This window comes from Diabrotica undecimpunctata, chromosome 10, assembly GCF_040954645.1.
Source record: "Diabrotica undecimpunctata isolate CICGRU chromosome 10, icDiaUnde3, whole genome shotgun sequence".
Lineage (NCBI taxonomy): Eukaryota > Metazoa > Arthropoda > Insecta > Coleoptera > Chrysomelidae > Diabrotica > Diabrotica undecimpunctata.
Genome location: NC_092812.1, coordinates 69171503 through 69186406, shown reverse-complemented (window position 1 = coordinate 69186406; position 14904 = coordinate 69171503). Strand labels below are relative to the sequence as shown.

The 14904-nt window shown below is 32.6% G+C and overlaps 1 protein-coding gene across 11 annotated transcripts in view; it reads right to left on the bottom strand.

The window, feature by feature from the left end:
* Positions 1–1552: 1552 nt before the first annotated feature.
* Ca-alpha1D (Ca[2+]-channel protein alpha[[1]] subunit D) overlaps positions 1553–14904 on the bottom strand; it is a 960824-nt gene continuing 947472 nt past the window's right edge. For 9 of the 11 annotated variants that reach the window (XM_072546534.1, XM_072546531.1, XM_072546539.1 and 6 more), the window contains one exon: positions 1553–2113. In XM_072546534.1, the coding sequence (XP_072402635.1) occupies positions 1812–2113 (302 nt within the window). In that variant the 3' untranslated portion in view covers positions 1553–1811. The remainder of the gene's footprint in view (positions 2114–14904) is intronic. The other 2 variants (XM_072546536.1, XM_072546538.1) reach the window with 1 other exon arrangement.

Sequence of the window (14904 nt, the reverse complement as noted above, 5' to 3'; positions counted from 1 at the left end):
TATTTAAAACGTTTTGTTTTTAAAAATCACTACCATGAAACAACAAGAAATGACACAATGACATTGATGACAAGTGATGACAATCCCAACAGACATAATTCGCGCCAACGTTGCCATAATTGTATTTTTAAAAATAAAAATTAACAAAAATTTTTAATGATTTCCTTGTTGCATACTTTTAACAGAAAATTACTGTTTTGTTATTAGAAACCTTGGTATTTTAACTATTTTGCAAAAGAATCAATTTATTTAATATATTTTACAAAATATAATAGTGAGGTAATACGTGAGGTTTGGTTAGGTTTTTTTGTGGTAAAATAGGGTGGAAATTTTTTAAAGACCAGACCAGGTGAATCTAGTAATTACGACTGAAGTTCTTTTGATGAGAATGGAGGACCATTATCAGACATTAAGGTCAATGGTATTTACTTTACCACTTCATTGTACTAATTACCTCTTTTGCTGACATATTATTTAAAGGTATTTAAATTTAGTAGGTATTTAGAATAGTAATTTACTAATAATATAAGTATATGTCACTTAACTATAATAAAAAAGATTAATACCAACTTTCTGCCAATGCAAAGTTGGTATTTCATGTGGTTATATTGGGTCTGGACTATTTAATCTATAATATTTAATACATGCTGGACACTGTTACTCTTTATTATCTATATCTACTGTCATGCGTGGCCAAGACACCACTGTACTTGCTTGTCGAATACATTTTCATACCCTAAATGACATTCATGAATGATTTCTAATATAACTTCACGCAATGAGTCAGGAATTTATTTATTATTTGGTTTCCTTTAAAGACTAGTCCATCCACAACATATATTTCATGATTAAAATTATAATTAGGTTTAATTTCTATTTTCAATTTCAAACTTGGTCAACCTTCATTATGATATCTTATACTTGATTGTAAAACTCTATCAGTTTTGGTTGCTGCTTGTATTTCCATTAATTGCTTTGAAAACACAGCTTAATGGTTAACTTCTATAAATAATAGATTCCATATATACGTAACTCTTCATCTCCACTTCAGTATTATCTGGACCTTCTCCTGGTGAGCTACACTTAATGTATCTGCGTTGAAAAGAAATTTTCCTGGAGTAGCTATAGCTAACTTCTAAATCATAAAGTCGTAAATTTAGTATCATCCTTTACAATCGTGCTAGAACCTCAGATAATGGTTTCTTAAAAAGACTGACTACTTAATGGTTTATGATCTGTTTCAACTTGTACTTTTCTACCATATATGTGTTGTTTAAATCTAGTAAATCCGACCTGGATTGCATATAACTCTTTCTCTATTTGTGCGTAATTTGACTGAGACTGTGACAAAGATTTAGATGCATATTCTATAGGATTTTTGTTTTGTAAAATCACTTTTTACTCAAATTAATCAACTCATTGTTTCATGTGAGTGGCGACTTCTCCAACCTACATTTCTAAATAGATTAGTACACAGTCATCTTCCCTTATTGTCCTCGTTTTTATAGAGTTTGGCATTATACATAGCTGCTTAAGGGATGAAATAAAATAATTGTTAGATGAAAAGTAATATTTATTGTTATTATTATTTTGACACATTTGATATTAGAAAATGGTAAATTATAATGAGAGTTCATACTCATACTTTCACACCCTGTACAAGAATTACAACTGGAGAAACAATCCCTTCCATCGGTAAAATCCGGGTTAAAAAACTACACCTTATTAATATAAAGTCTTCCTTGGACCAGAAGAAATTTAGGCACTTGGTAGAGTGGCGGGAGGTACTGAAAACACTCTCAGGTGTTTTGCTATGAATGTGGCTGCTGCAAAGGATGATGTATAAGTTTCTCCTGTTGAAGAATCTGGTGTGCTGCACGATCCATTTCCTCCTGAGTCATATCCAATGCCTCTTGCATCTCTTTCGAGGTGTAGCGCACAAAATCCTGATCACAGTACTTACCTAAGCCTTGTTCGGCTAGGATTCGGCCTACCAGGCTTTCCGCAGAGCCTACGACTTCGAAGGAAGCAAGTCTACGGTCAGCCGGACTGCCAGGCAGTGAATGGCTAAGACGCTCTGGCCCCACGTGACCATTTGCCTCACCTGCGCCAACTGAAACCAATAAAATAATTAATATTTGTCAACTTAATTTGCTATTAAGAGAGAGTAATAAATCACTTTCAAGTGTCTATTCCATATGCGTATCTAATCATATAGTTCATTATATTAATTTTTTACGTACCTAATATGCAATAAGATATAAAATATTTCTAATAAAAAATGGTGGAAATTCTGTGAAATGGCCTAAAAATACTGTGCAAATATTTGAAGAATGACAAATTGTAAACAACCGGTTATTTTCTTTATTTGATCTGGAAATCACAGGATTATAAAGTTAACACGATCAAACGGGATACTAATATTCATTATTTAAAATTATTTCTGAACACAGGTCGTTAATCAACAACAAATCTCAAGGTAGATGGGGTTTTTTGTTGTCGTGAAAACATTATAATGCATCTTATAGTAAAGAAAATACTGGGTACATAAGTAGATATTGGTCGGTTATCTGAAGGAAAGAGTGGATGTGTAAAATAACACAACCATCCCCAGTATGATTTAAAAAATCTATTAAGGAAGACCAAAAAGATCATGAGGAAAAAAGTACATTCCTTCTACTTTAATAACGAAATTTGGACCGTAAACAAAATTTTGGAAGCAGTGAGATAAATATTCCTGAAATAAGAAGAGATAGTCTTTGGAAAATTGTACAGAAATTAAATTTTTGGGGAGAAAAAAGCATTAATAACTGAAAAAGATAAAATTACATATAGGGTGGGAAATCATTGACGAAAAATAATATATTTATGCCATCAAAATAAGAATTTAAACCATGGCAAAGGAACCGTAAAAGTTGTAAAGGAAGAAGATAAATTACCAATCATATCGGTAATGCAGATGTCTTTTTGATTGGTGTTTAAGTTAGTTCATACCGGTGACCACGGAAATGTTTCGATTAAATGATAGAGCTCTATGACGACCATTTTGGACGATTGACAAAATCAGTTTTTCTATTGGATTTTTTATTGAACCTTATAGCGTTAAAGAAAACTTTGGTCGGATTTTATTGTAAATATTTATAGAAACCTTAAAAAAATTGTCCACTTTGTAAGCGTTTTGCATTAATAATTGGAGTTTATAACTCTCTCTCAATACCAAATAAAATGTAGGACACAAATACATTACCTTTCCAATTCCTCTACAATATTTTGTTTACATTAAATAATTACATAATCTCAGTTTTCTCTACAATAATATGTTTAATATAAGAACGAGAAATCTATGAAAATCAGTTTGTTTTTTTACATGGCAGATCATTTATAGTATTAATGATAAACGTGCAACAATATTAAATTTAACTACTTATTCGAAAATAATTTTCAGCTGAAGTAAAATATTGCATATCATTTTGACTCGTTTTTACAAGAAGGATGAATTCGTTATCAAAATTGTACTATTACAGTTTTTTTTAAGTTTAATTTTGTATAAAAATAAACAAAAATATGGTCACGTCCATCTCCTATCCCAGTCGGATACAGCATCATTACGTAAGATGGTCTCTAATATACACTATCATAATTTAAAAGTAAAGGATCTCGCAACTATCTTACGGAAAACCGACCCCGGTCAAATTAAACGAAAGTTCAATTAATGATAGCTCTCAGTGCGTAGATTAAGAAGTCAATGGGACCTAAATCCGAAAAACTATTCTTCTGAAGCTACAGCCTTCTGAAGTTATTAAATTTAGGTGCTCAGTCTACGGTAAGCGCACTTATTCACAGTCAAGTGAACGAAAATATTGATTTATGAAAGAACAGAGACATATTTTCTGGATGCATATTTAAACGCTGAATATGAATCAGTGGTCAAAAATAGATGCATCGTATTTTAGTCTTCAGAAAACCGCCAAAAATCTTCGAAAAATTGAAGAACAGCGATAGAAAATGTGCTGCTAGAATCCATACCCGACCTCAACAAGGCAACAGCACCATTAAAATTTTCAAGAAAACGCTGAATCATGATTAAATAAGTAATAGGTACCCACCGATCCACATGAAAGGTGCTACAGCTGAAGCTGCTCAACAATTATGAACAAGATTATTAAATTCTAATGTGGTACAAGCTAGAGTTGAGTTCAATCGAGAAGGCTTCATAATGATGATTTTGCCAACTTTCTTATTTTCGATTTAGAATACCCAAAAGACCTTACAATTGAGATATATCAGATTAAACTTGGACCGTCTTACATACAAGATAAAATAATTAAAAACAATAACAAAGAGTTTTAAATTGATGAGAATATAGACGAACCCGGATTCATAAGATTTCGAATATTTTCTAGGTTTCGAAGCTAAAAAATTAAATATTCATTTTCTACATGGTTGAGGAACTGTGGGTACTTGTGCTCATATAACCAGCGTGTTGTGGTTTTTAGAATTTGCAAGGTCAGGTATGTATTCTGCATGCGTGAAAGCGTGAGATATCTTGTGCCATTTTAGCAGCACTTGTCGGTGTGGATGTTCCCCCGTGGACATTTTCTGAAGGCGCATTATTAGCTTTCTAAAGATAATGCGGAAATGCAGCTATGCTGCTATTGAATAAGTGTGCAGCATTTGTGAAAATATGATAATTCTTATGCCTCTCTAGCAGTACATTGTCTATCGCTGTTCTTCAGTTTTTCGAATACTTTTCGGCGGTTTTTTGAAGACTAAAATACGATGCATCCATTTTTTACCACTGATTCATATTCAGCGTGGAAATATGCATCAACGAAATATGTCTCTATTATTTCATGTCAATATTTTCGTTCACTTGACTGTGAATAAGCGGTCTTGACGTACACTGAGCACCTGAATCCAATAATTTTGGAAGGCTGTCGCTTCAGAATAATAGTTTTCAGACCTAGGTCCCATTGACTTTTTTAATCTACGTACTGAGAACTATAATTGATCGAAATTTCGTTTAATTTGACCGGTGCCGGTTTCCAAGGATAGTTGCGGGGTCCCTTGTTTTTCTAGTTTCTAGTAAAAACTTCCGGTTTCATACATTTCCGGCACATAAAGGACCTCGGCACTTTTCTTATTTAAATGTTGTTTCAGTTAAACTGGCTGAAACTGTGCAGAGAGCTAGATTTGATCATATTGATCAAACTTTATCATTGCCTCAAGACTCAGAAATCAATTGTTTCTGAGTTACAGGGCTTCAAAGTGTCAGATTTTAGTTCTTTTGAATCATATACAGGGTGTTAGTAAATAAGGGCGACAAACTTTAGGGGGTGATTTTGCATAAACAAATAATGACAGTTTGCTATGTCCACAAATGCTTTGTTTTCCAAGATTTGTGATGTTGAAATTTTTCTCACTAACTAACGATTTATTTATTGCTTTGAAACCGATTGAGATATGCAAATTAAATTTGGTGGATGTTAAGAGGTAGTTATTGCGCACTTTTTTTTTAAATTTTATACATATGTTAACGCGTATTTTTGATTTCTTTAATACATTGTTTAGTAGGTTCGTAGGTTAGAAATGTAAAATTAGCGTTTCTTCAGTATTAAGCTTTTAGTTTGCAATAATATTATTGCTAGTAGTTAGAATTAGTTTTTCTTTTATGGAAGCTTATTTTCAGCATCAATTTTGAGTAAATTGCTTTGGGTAGTTGTTGATTACTAAATCTGTAGATATTTCCTTCCACAACGAACAACAGGCAATCTTACCTTCGTTTACTGCAGAAAGAGTTACTTACTCTTTTTGAAATACAGTATACCCAAATCGTTGGATTGGTAGGGGAGGTACGGAACATTGGCCTGATCAATCGCCGGATTTAAATCCTCTAGATTTTTGCATTTGCGGTTTTCTTAAGTTCTTAGTTTATTCCAGTGCCGTCGAAAATATTAATGAGTAAAGACTGGTTTAATGTTATTGCATTAGATATATCTTGATAATAAAGAAGTATAAAGAAATAGTAAAGACTTCGCCAAGGCTGCTACATTGCCCCTACACTCTTTCAAGATTTATTTGGAGGGGGTTTTGGATATTTGGAAAAGAAAATGTGAACCTATGGGTGTTAAAATTGGAGACCATACACTGTACAGCTTGCATTTTGCTGATGACCAAGTAATACTTGCAGAAGATCAAGATGATATCCACTACATGTTACGAAAAATAGATGAAGAATATGCTAAGTGGGGCTTATCAATTAATCCATCAAAAACAGAGTACGTAGTAGTGGGAGGTGAAGGAAAGCACTTAGAACTAGGAAGCAAACAAATTCAAAATACTGAGAGCTATAAATATCTCGGTGTAAACATTACAAACAATGGTCGGAATACAAAAGAAATAGCTACTAGAATTGGTCAAGGAAATTCAGCAATACGTCAACTGAATAGTATACTTTGGAACAACCACATCACCCGAAACACAAAAATTAGGATATACAAAAGTATCATAGAAAGCAATGCTACATATGGTTCAGAGCTTTGGGTAATAAATAAAAATGACGCATCCAAAATAAAAGCAATGGAAATGAATTATTGGAGATGTTGCCAACTCACTAGAAGAGATAGAATAAGGAATACTGAAATCAGAGAGCGTATGGGCATAGACATTGACGTCCTGGAAACTATAGAATGCAAAAGGCTGAAATGGTATGGCCATGTAGAAAGGATGAATGATCAACGATTGCCAAAGAGAATGTTACAGTGGATCCCCACCAACCGCAGGAAAAAGGGAAGACCAAGAAGATCGTGGAGACAAGAAGTAAAAGGTGCAATGGAAGATAGGGGTCTACAAGTAGATGACTGGAACGATCGCAAGCGTTGGAAGCTAGGTTGCGAGAAACGGCGGTAGCTGTAATAAACTCGTTATATGTATATATATATATATATATATATATATATATATATATATATATATATATATATATATATATAAAGAAATAGTAAATGGTAGAGATGTAATATCTTTCATAAAAATAGGTAGGCTTAGATGGGCTGGACATCTGTGTCCAGAGCAAATGAAAATTACCCACCCAGACGAAGCCTATTAGCGGCACCAGTAGGAAATAGGAGTAGAGGAAGACCAAGACTAAGAAACGACTGGTGATATAGACTGGGGAAGGTAGAGACTCAACTAAGGCTTTAGCACCACTAATGATAATGATGATTTCTTGATCATTATTTTTTTTGCACCAAAACGGCGCCTCATGTGAAAAAAGACAAGAGAGACTTTTTATTAGAAATTAAACAAGGATTTCAAAAATGATTTTTAAATTGAAATATCTAAGTGGCAAACCATTTTTTTCTTAAAAAAATTGAGACCATTACCCGTATGAGTGCTAACGATTCCTTATTGCATGTCAAAAACATGCAATAACCAACTCTTAAAACCCACCAAATTTCATTTGTATATCTCCACCGGTTTCAGAGCAATACATAAGTTTTCAGTTTGTAAGAAAAAATTCAGCACCCCGTATCTCGGAAAACGAAGCATTTCCGGACATACAGTTATACAGCGAACTGACACTTGATTTATTAAATGATGTCTTGGAACAATGAGAATTTTTGATCAGCATGTTCAAAGCTACCTCTCTGCAAATTTTCAGCCAATTTAACTAAAATCACTTTTGCATAATGTGTTGGGGTCCTTTACTACTGACTCTGAATTAGTCTTCAGTTTCTCTGTATATGTTGCCTTTTCTTTATCTTCTTATGGTGCCTATCCATTATAGATATTGACGATCATCCTAGCGCAGATGGTCCTTCATTTAACACAGCGCAGAACAGGTTATATTTCAAGCTGTACCAATTCTCGAACGACTAATCAGGACATTTTCGACTATAATATAATGTAACGAAAACATTTTTTAAAAACAATTACACAGGAGAATATATGGAGCGGTGCCTACGACATCCTAGTTGTTTCTTGTAGAAACAAAATAAATTTGTAGATTGTAGAAAGTTACTAAGCCTCTCTGCACATCGATCTTAGAATATACCTTGTGGATAAACTTAATTCATTTGAATTCTAGATTGTCAATGCTTCTGGACAAAGTTATTAAGTTTCTAGGGGACATGTTCTTTATTTCCTGTCTCCTTTTAGAAATTTAAGCCGTTTGAAGATCAATTCTATGCAGTTGCATACTAGGTAAGTGTATGGTTTGCCGTTTGATTATTGTATTACTGTCTTGTGATCTCTTCTATCTTCCAAAAGAATATTATTTCTGTAGCATTTCTTTGATAACCGATATTCTCTTATGTATGTTTTAAGACCTTCCTACTATTAAAGTTTGTGCCAGAAAACGTGATTCTGTGACGCATATTATTGTTTTATTTGATTATATTTAATTTACGCCTGTTATTCAACTTCCCGGTCACAAAACGAAAATAGAATATTATGAGCTATTTAAGAAAAAAGAAGCATACAATATTTCGATGTCTAGAGATGCAAAGGACATATCAGTCTTGCATATAACACGTTAAAACTTCATGTCAATCTTTAAAACATTATAAGCAATGTAGAAGTTTTAACATTGTTGTACATATCAATGTTACCTGTATGAAATCAAACTGATTATTGAAAGATATAATGGTTTTCATATATGTCGAATTCCATATAAAATCATCCTTTTTTTGATGCCTAAAACACGCTCTTTTTTAAATTTACAGGCACACTTCTCAGAACATTTTTTTTTCTTCCTTCATACCTTAAAAGTGAAGAAAAAATATTGCCGTCCGTCGGACGGAGAGTATAGATCGGATTTCAAACAATTTCTTTAAAATTAACTCATCGAAATTTTACTACATTTTATAAATCGCTATAGTGTCTGTTTTATAGCACATATTGTGACTCTTTAAAACATCAAAATGAAGGTATTTACTTCTACTTTCAAGAAAGGCATAAGTTGTAGTATAAGGCTTACCATACCTCTCGGTTTAACCGGGATTGTCCCGGTTTTAGACATCGGTCCCGGAGTCCCGGCCGGTTTGTCATTTTGTCCCGGTTTGACAAAACTGTCGTAATTTTGAATTTTTGTTAAGTGATTTCACACGAATGATTTTTTTCCTGTTGGATTCATATTTACTGATAATAAATAAGATTATTCACGTTCGTATTATATAGACAATTCTAATAATGATGACTGCACATCTGATTGATAAGATATTTTAATAGGGTTCCCACAGAAGACGTGCTTAGCTCTCGAAATCATCAAAATGACCAATTCAGCAATTCACCGTATCACATTTCTAAACAAATTATTTCAGTGAGTCGTGAACGAATATAATCATTAAAAAAATCAAGAATTGTACGAAAACACTTTGTGTTTTATTTAATTGCTGTGTTTGATTTAAAATGCCGAAAAAAAATTGCAAATTCACAAGCGAACTTGAAAAAGATTATCCTTTTATAAAAAAGCTTTGTAGTGACAATAACAGGGTGAAATGCCAGCAATGTTTTTCAGAATTTTCAATTGCACACGGTGGGCGAGCAGATATTAAAGATCACTTAAAGTGTGCAAAACACAAGACTAGTGTAACGGCGATTGCAAGTACTTCTTCTATCAAAATTAAAAAAAAAAAATGATAATCCCATTCAAAACGATTTAGTTATTGCAGCTAAAGAGGCCACATTCGCTTATCACACGGCAATGCATGATATAAGCTTTAAAACATCTGATTGTACGTCGAAATTGATTATTGTTAGATACTTTTTACCATTAGAAGGTGTACATGTAAAACTATTGAATTTTGAGTCCGTTCAGGGTGAGACACCGGAAATATTGACTCAAAATATAATTTCAACATTACATCTTCATGACATTACAAAAAAAGTAGCTGCATTTTGTGGCGACAATTGTAATACAAATTTTGGAGGTGTACATAGAAGAGGAAAAAATAATGTTTACAGAAGACTTAAACAAGAACTCGGTGTAGATATTGTAGGAATTGGATGTGGCGCACATATTGTACACAATGCACTTCAAAATGCTGTGGATGGTTTAACAATCGAAATTGAAGCACTAGTTGTCAAAATATATAAACATTTTCATATCTATACAGTTCGAGTAACTCAGTTGAAGGAATTCTGTGAATGTGTAGATCTGGAATATAAAAACCTAATCCAACATGGAAGTACCAGATTTCTTTCTCTTTTGACGGCAATTGAGAAAATTCTAAATATATTCGAAGGACTAAAAGCATATTTCCTTTTCTAAGATAACTGTCCACGTGCAATGCGAGATTTTTTTGAAAGTGAAACGGGTGAGTTATATTTTTGGTTTGTGCATGGAAAATTAAACAATTTTAACAAGACTGTACTACTCATGGAAAAAAGTGAAGCAAGTGCGACTGACATTATTTTGGAATTACGAAGATTGAAATCTAATCTTCAAGAACGCATGGACAGCAATTTTGTACCACAAAGAGCGAAACAATTATTATTAAAGAATCTTGGTAGTAGTCAGGATATTGATAAATTTCAAACAGAAGTAACTGATTTTTACCGACGATGCATTTCATACATTGAATTGTGGGAAGACAGTTTCGGAGGAGCCGACATTTTCGAATGGATTGGACTGAATCACGTATTGAAATGGGACGAAATCGAAGGATCTGCTGAAATTATAAACAAAATACACGGTTCGGACGATCGACAAAATATTAATACTGACAACCTTTTTGACGAGCTGTCACTTACGAAAGTTTTTATAGCATCAAAGAATGATGAATGGAATTCCACGACGATACAAATTGATTATGTTGACAAATGGGTTCTACTATTTAAACATTTTCATGAACAACACATCGATGCACCCAACCTGGTAAAAATGGTGCAATATATTTTGTGCTTACCAGGCACCTCCGCTCCTTTAGAGCGTGTCTTCTCGATGATGAAACATATTTGGTCGGACGATAGAAGCCGTATGTTGGAATCTACCGTACAAGCATTACTATACTGTAAATTGAACTTTAATATGAGATGTAACGATTTTTACGAAAAAATAAAAAAAATAACATTTTATTAAAAAAGTACATATAAGCGAGAAGTATGAATGATACAAAAAATAAGTATTTTATTAATAAAAATTTTTGGCAGCAGCTTAATCGTTTTTTTTATACTTTACCCTATCCATCATTTACTGTCCCGGTTAAGAGTTTCATAATTATGGTAAGCCTAAGTATAGGTATAGTGTAGGTAATATAGCTTATAAATGGAGAAATAGTTCAAACTCCATTAGAAAAAAGTCAAGTCATTTCAATTTTAAGAAAATATAGTAGAGATACTTAATCTTATTTAAAATTTTTTGGATACCTTAATAAGATAAAAGTAAAATAAGATAAAAGTAAAAACATTCATTTTGATTTTTAAGAAGTCCCATGATGCTGTAGAACCGCGATTCTTTTTCTGAAACTCAGGTAAAATGTCGATGAGTAATTTTAAAAAAATCGCTTGTAGATGGGCACCCTCTGTCCAGCAGACAGCATTATTTTTTTCTTCACTTTAAGGTATGATGAACGAAAAAAAAAAATAGTCTGAGAAGGATGCCTTCAAATTTGAAAAAGCCTGTTTTTGGCATCAGAAAAGGACAATTTTATGTGGAATTCAACATGTATCCAAGGGTTGGGACATTGCTAACAAACTTATTTGTTAGCAGTAAATAAATTAAACAGTAAAACACTAAAAACTTTTGTTTTCAACACTTCCACAATTTAACTTAATAAATTGAGGAGGGGAGAGAAGTTGTTCATTCAAAATTATATCTGTATTTTTTAATTTATTAATTTCTATAGAGCATAATATAACTTAAGGCCTTTATTTTGAATATGGAGAATTTGAAATTGGTCATTAAAAGAATGATTATGATATAGAAAGGGAAGTGCGTATGTAGAATCTGTTTTCTATTGTTGAAAGTCATTTTGTGCTCTGGTATACGTTTGTTTAAGGTTCTACCAGTTTGTCCGATGTAAGTTTTGGGGCAGTCACCACATGCATGTTTGTATGCACCACTGCTTAAGTTCTTTTTATTTTGGTTCTTGTTGTTCTTAATATGTTTACCCTCTGGATCATAATCATTCTTTTAACGATCAATTTCAAATTATTCATATTCAAAATAAATGCCTTAAACTATCTTTATTAGAATCTATGGAAATTATTAAATTAAAAATAGAGATACATTCTGAATGATCAAATTGAGACAAATAGCTCTCGTCTCCTCAAATGATTCAGTTTAAGACTATAAAGTGTAGAAGCACAGTAAAAATACATAACTTAAGAAAGTCACTGTGCCGAAACAGTTGTAGTGATATTAAATAATAATAAATTTTGTGGAAGTGTTGAAAACAAAAAGTTTTCAGTGTTTTATTATTAAATAAAATGAACTTCCATAAGTAACGGTCGAATCCATCACTAAGTTAAATAAATACATTCATATAGTTTCTTACTGTTAGCTACAATTAAAAAATATGACGTTATATATAATATAAACGTTAAATATATAATATAATATAATATGAACGTTATTTACTATTAACGTATTAACACCATGATATATTTAAGTTTAAGATATTGTAATTTGTAGAGGAATGGAAATGATACATTCAACAGAATTAAACAATTAATTGTAGTTATGTTCCTATAAGTAGAAATTACAACAATCTGTATTTGCAAAGTACATACAAATAATTATGGAATTTAATTAACCATTAAAACTTTTGATACCTATATTAGACAATTATTTATTACAAAGTACAATATTTTTATAAGACATGATTAGCACTTGTAATATTATATATAGCAGTTTTAACCAATGAATCCTGACTCTCAGAAAGTTCGGTGAAGAAAATGTAACAAATTTGGAACAAAAATTTGGAGTGAGTAAAATATCATTGAATAAGCATCGTAATTGGCTGGACAACACTTACTTTGCCTTGACTTGCTCTTCGATGATCTTCAGTTCCGACCATTTATGTGTTTGGTTTTTTTTTTTCAGTTGGTTCTATTCAGAATATTCAGGTCTTGTTCTAATTTATATGTGTATTTTTCTAGGATATTTCTTTCTCCACCATTTTTTCTACATGCACCATCCAGTATAATCGCTCAGTTTTTATAAATGATTTTTGGTTTCTTATAAACTATGTAAAGTTGGAAATTATATCGTCTGTGCCATATATTGTCTTCCTAAAATATATTCACGTTTCTGACCCATATGTTAGAAGAGCATGATAAGAGCTTTGCCATTTGACACATTGTTTTCTTGATACATTATCAGATCTACGGTGTTTAATTTTTCCATTATATTAGCTACTTGCAATATGTATTCTTGTTTTACGTGGTCCCTGTGAGATGTTCTTCTCTTTTTCTTCTTATAAAGGTGCCTATCTCTTGCCCTTATTCTTGCCTTGGAGAATCTACTGTATTATCATGGCAATCTTCATCTTATCTGCAGCAGCGCGGAAAAGCTGCACTGTTCTTTACGGTGTTAATAATTTCTTTGTCTTGTTTTAGCCTCTGGCGAGTACTTATGTTAGTTGTGTGGTGTATAGGACACCCGTAACATACGTCGGTAACACCATCTTTCAAGTGTTTTTAACTGTTATAGGGCATCTTCTGTAAGACTCCAGCTTTCGTACTTCGTAGCTCTACTTCGTAGAGGAGGACACTTAAGACAACAGATCTAACAATTATTATGCGTATATTGATACTAAAAGATAAGTTGCAGAGAATCTTCCTAAGATCGTTAAAAGAGCTTCTGGCTTTCTCAATACGAGTTTTTATTTCGTAGCTATGATCCCAGCTATCCTTAATATTGCAGCCCAGATAGCATATTTAATCCACTTTCTAACAGTGTAACGTCAATTGTAATTTGGGCGTTTATGTTGGTGTTCTTACTAATGATCATTTTTTTGTCTTCTTACAATTTATTTTTAGGCCGAATTTGTAAAATGTTTCTACAACATTATCCATCATCCTTTGGAGTTGGACATTTTGTCTGTCGAATTGCTTTTCTGGCTATGAAGATCTCGGACAGTTCATTTTTGAATCGCACTAATGCTTTTTGTTTGAGGTATAAGTGTAAGATTACTAAAAGTTTTATTTAAAAATCCTTTATAAACGGCAGATAATTAAAAAGATCCTTTCGAGCTACATTACAACAGAACGTTTTCGGACTAAAAAGTCAATCATCAGTGCATTTGCCTGGAATAAGTATTACCACTTTAGTGAACGCAAATGTAACGATTTAATTTTGACTAGGGTTAAAATAGCAATGTTGTTAAATACTCACCAGGTGTACTTGAGGAAAGCCACTAAATATTTGGTCTTTCCAAGTCTAATTTCCATTTAATTTTTAGGTACCAAATGTTAATTTAAAACATATAGTGCCTTATCAATATTTTATTTTACCTTTGTTCCTTTAGGTACAGTTGCGATCACTGAATAGGTTATACCCTAATTTTTACATTGTAATACTGTAAAATCGCAGTGTCGTATGGATTTGCTAAATGTCAAAGTGCTTGTCAAAAATTTCGGGCGTATGAAAAATAAAATAAAAAGCTCTTAAACGCGCCCAAAATATCGGGAATGCATTTTAATGACGCGCAAAAAACAAAATAAAAGAGCAATTGTTAAACTCGAAGAAGGTTGGTCACTAAGGCAAGTTGATGCAGATTTGAAAGTGAGCCATATGTGCATATAGAAAATCAAACAAAGATGGAATCATTCTCACTCCATAGCACGGTTGGATAAAGAGGATAAAAGATCTCCACCAAGCAACAAAATGAGATGTTAGTCGATTATCTGAGAGAAGTTCCTTTTACCACAGTTCGAAGCCTACGGACAGCAATCGCA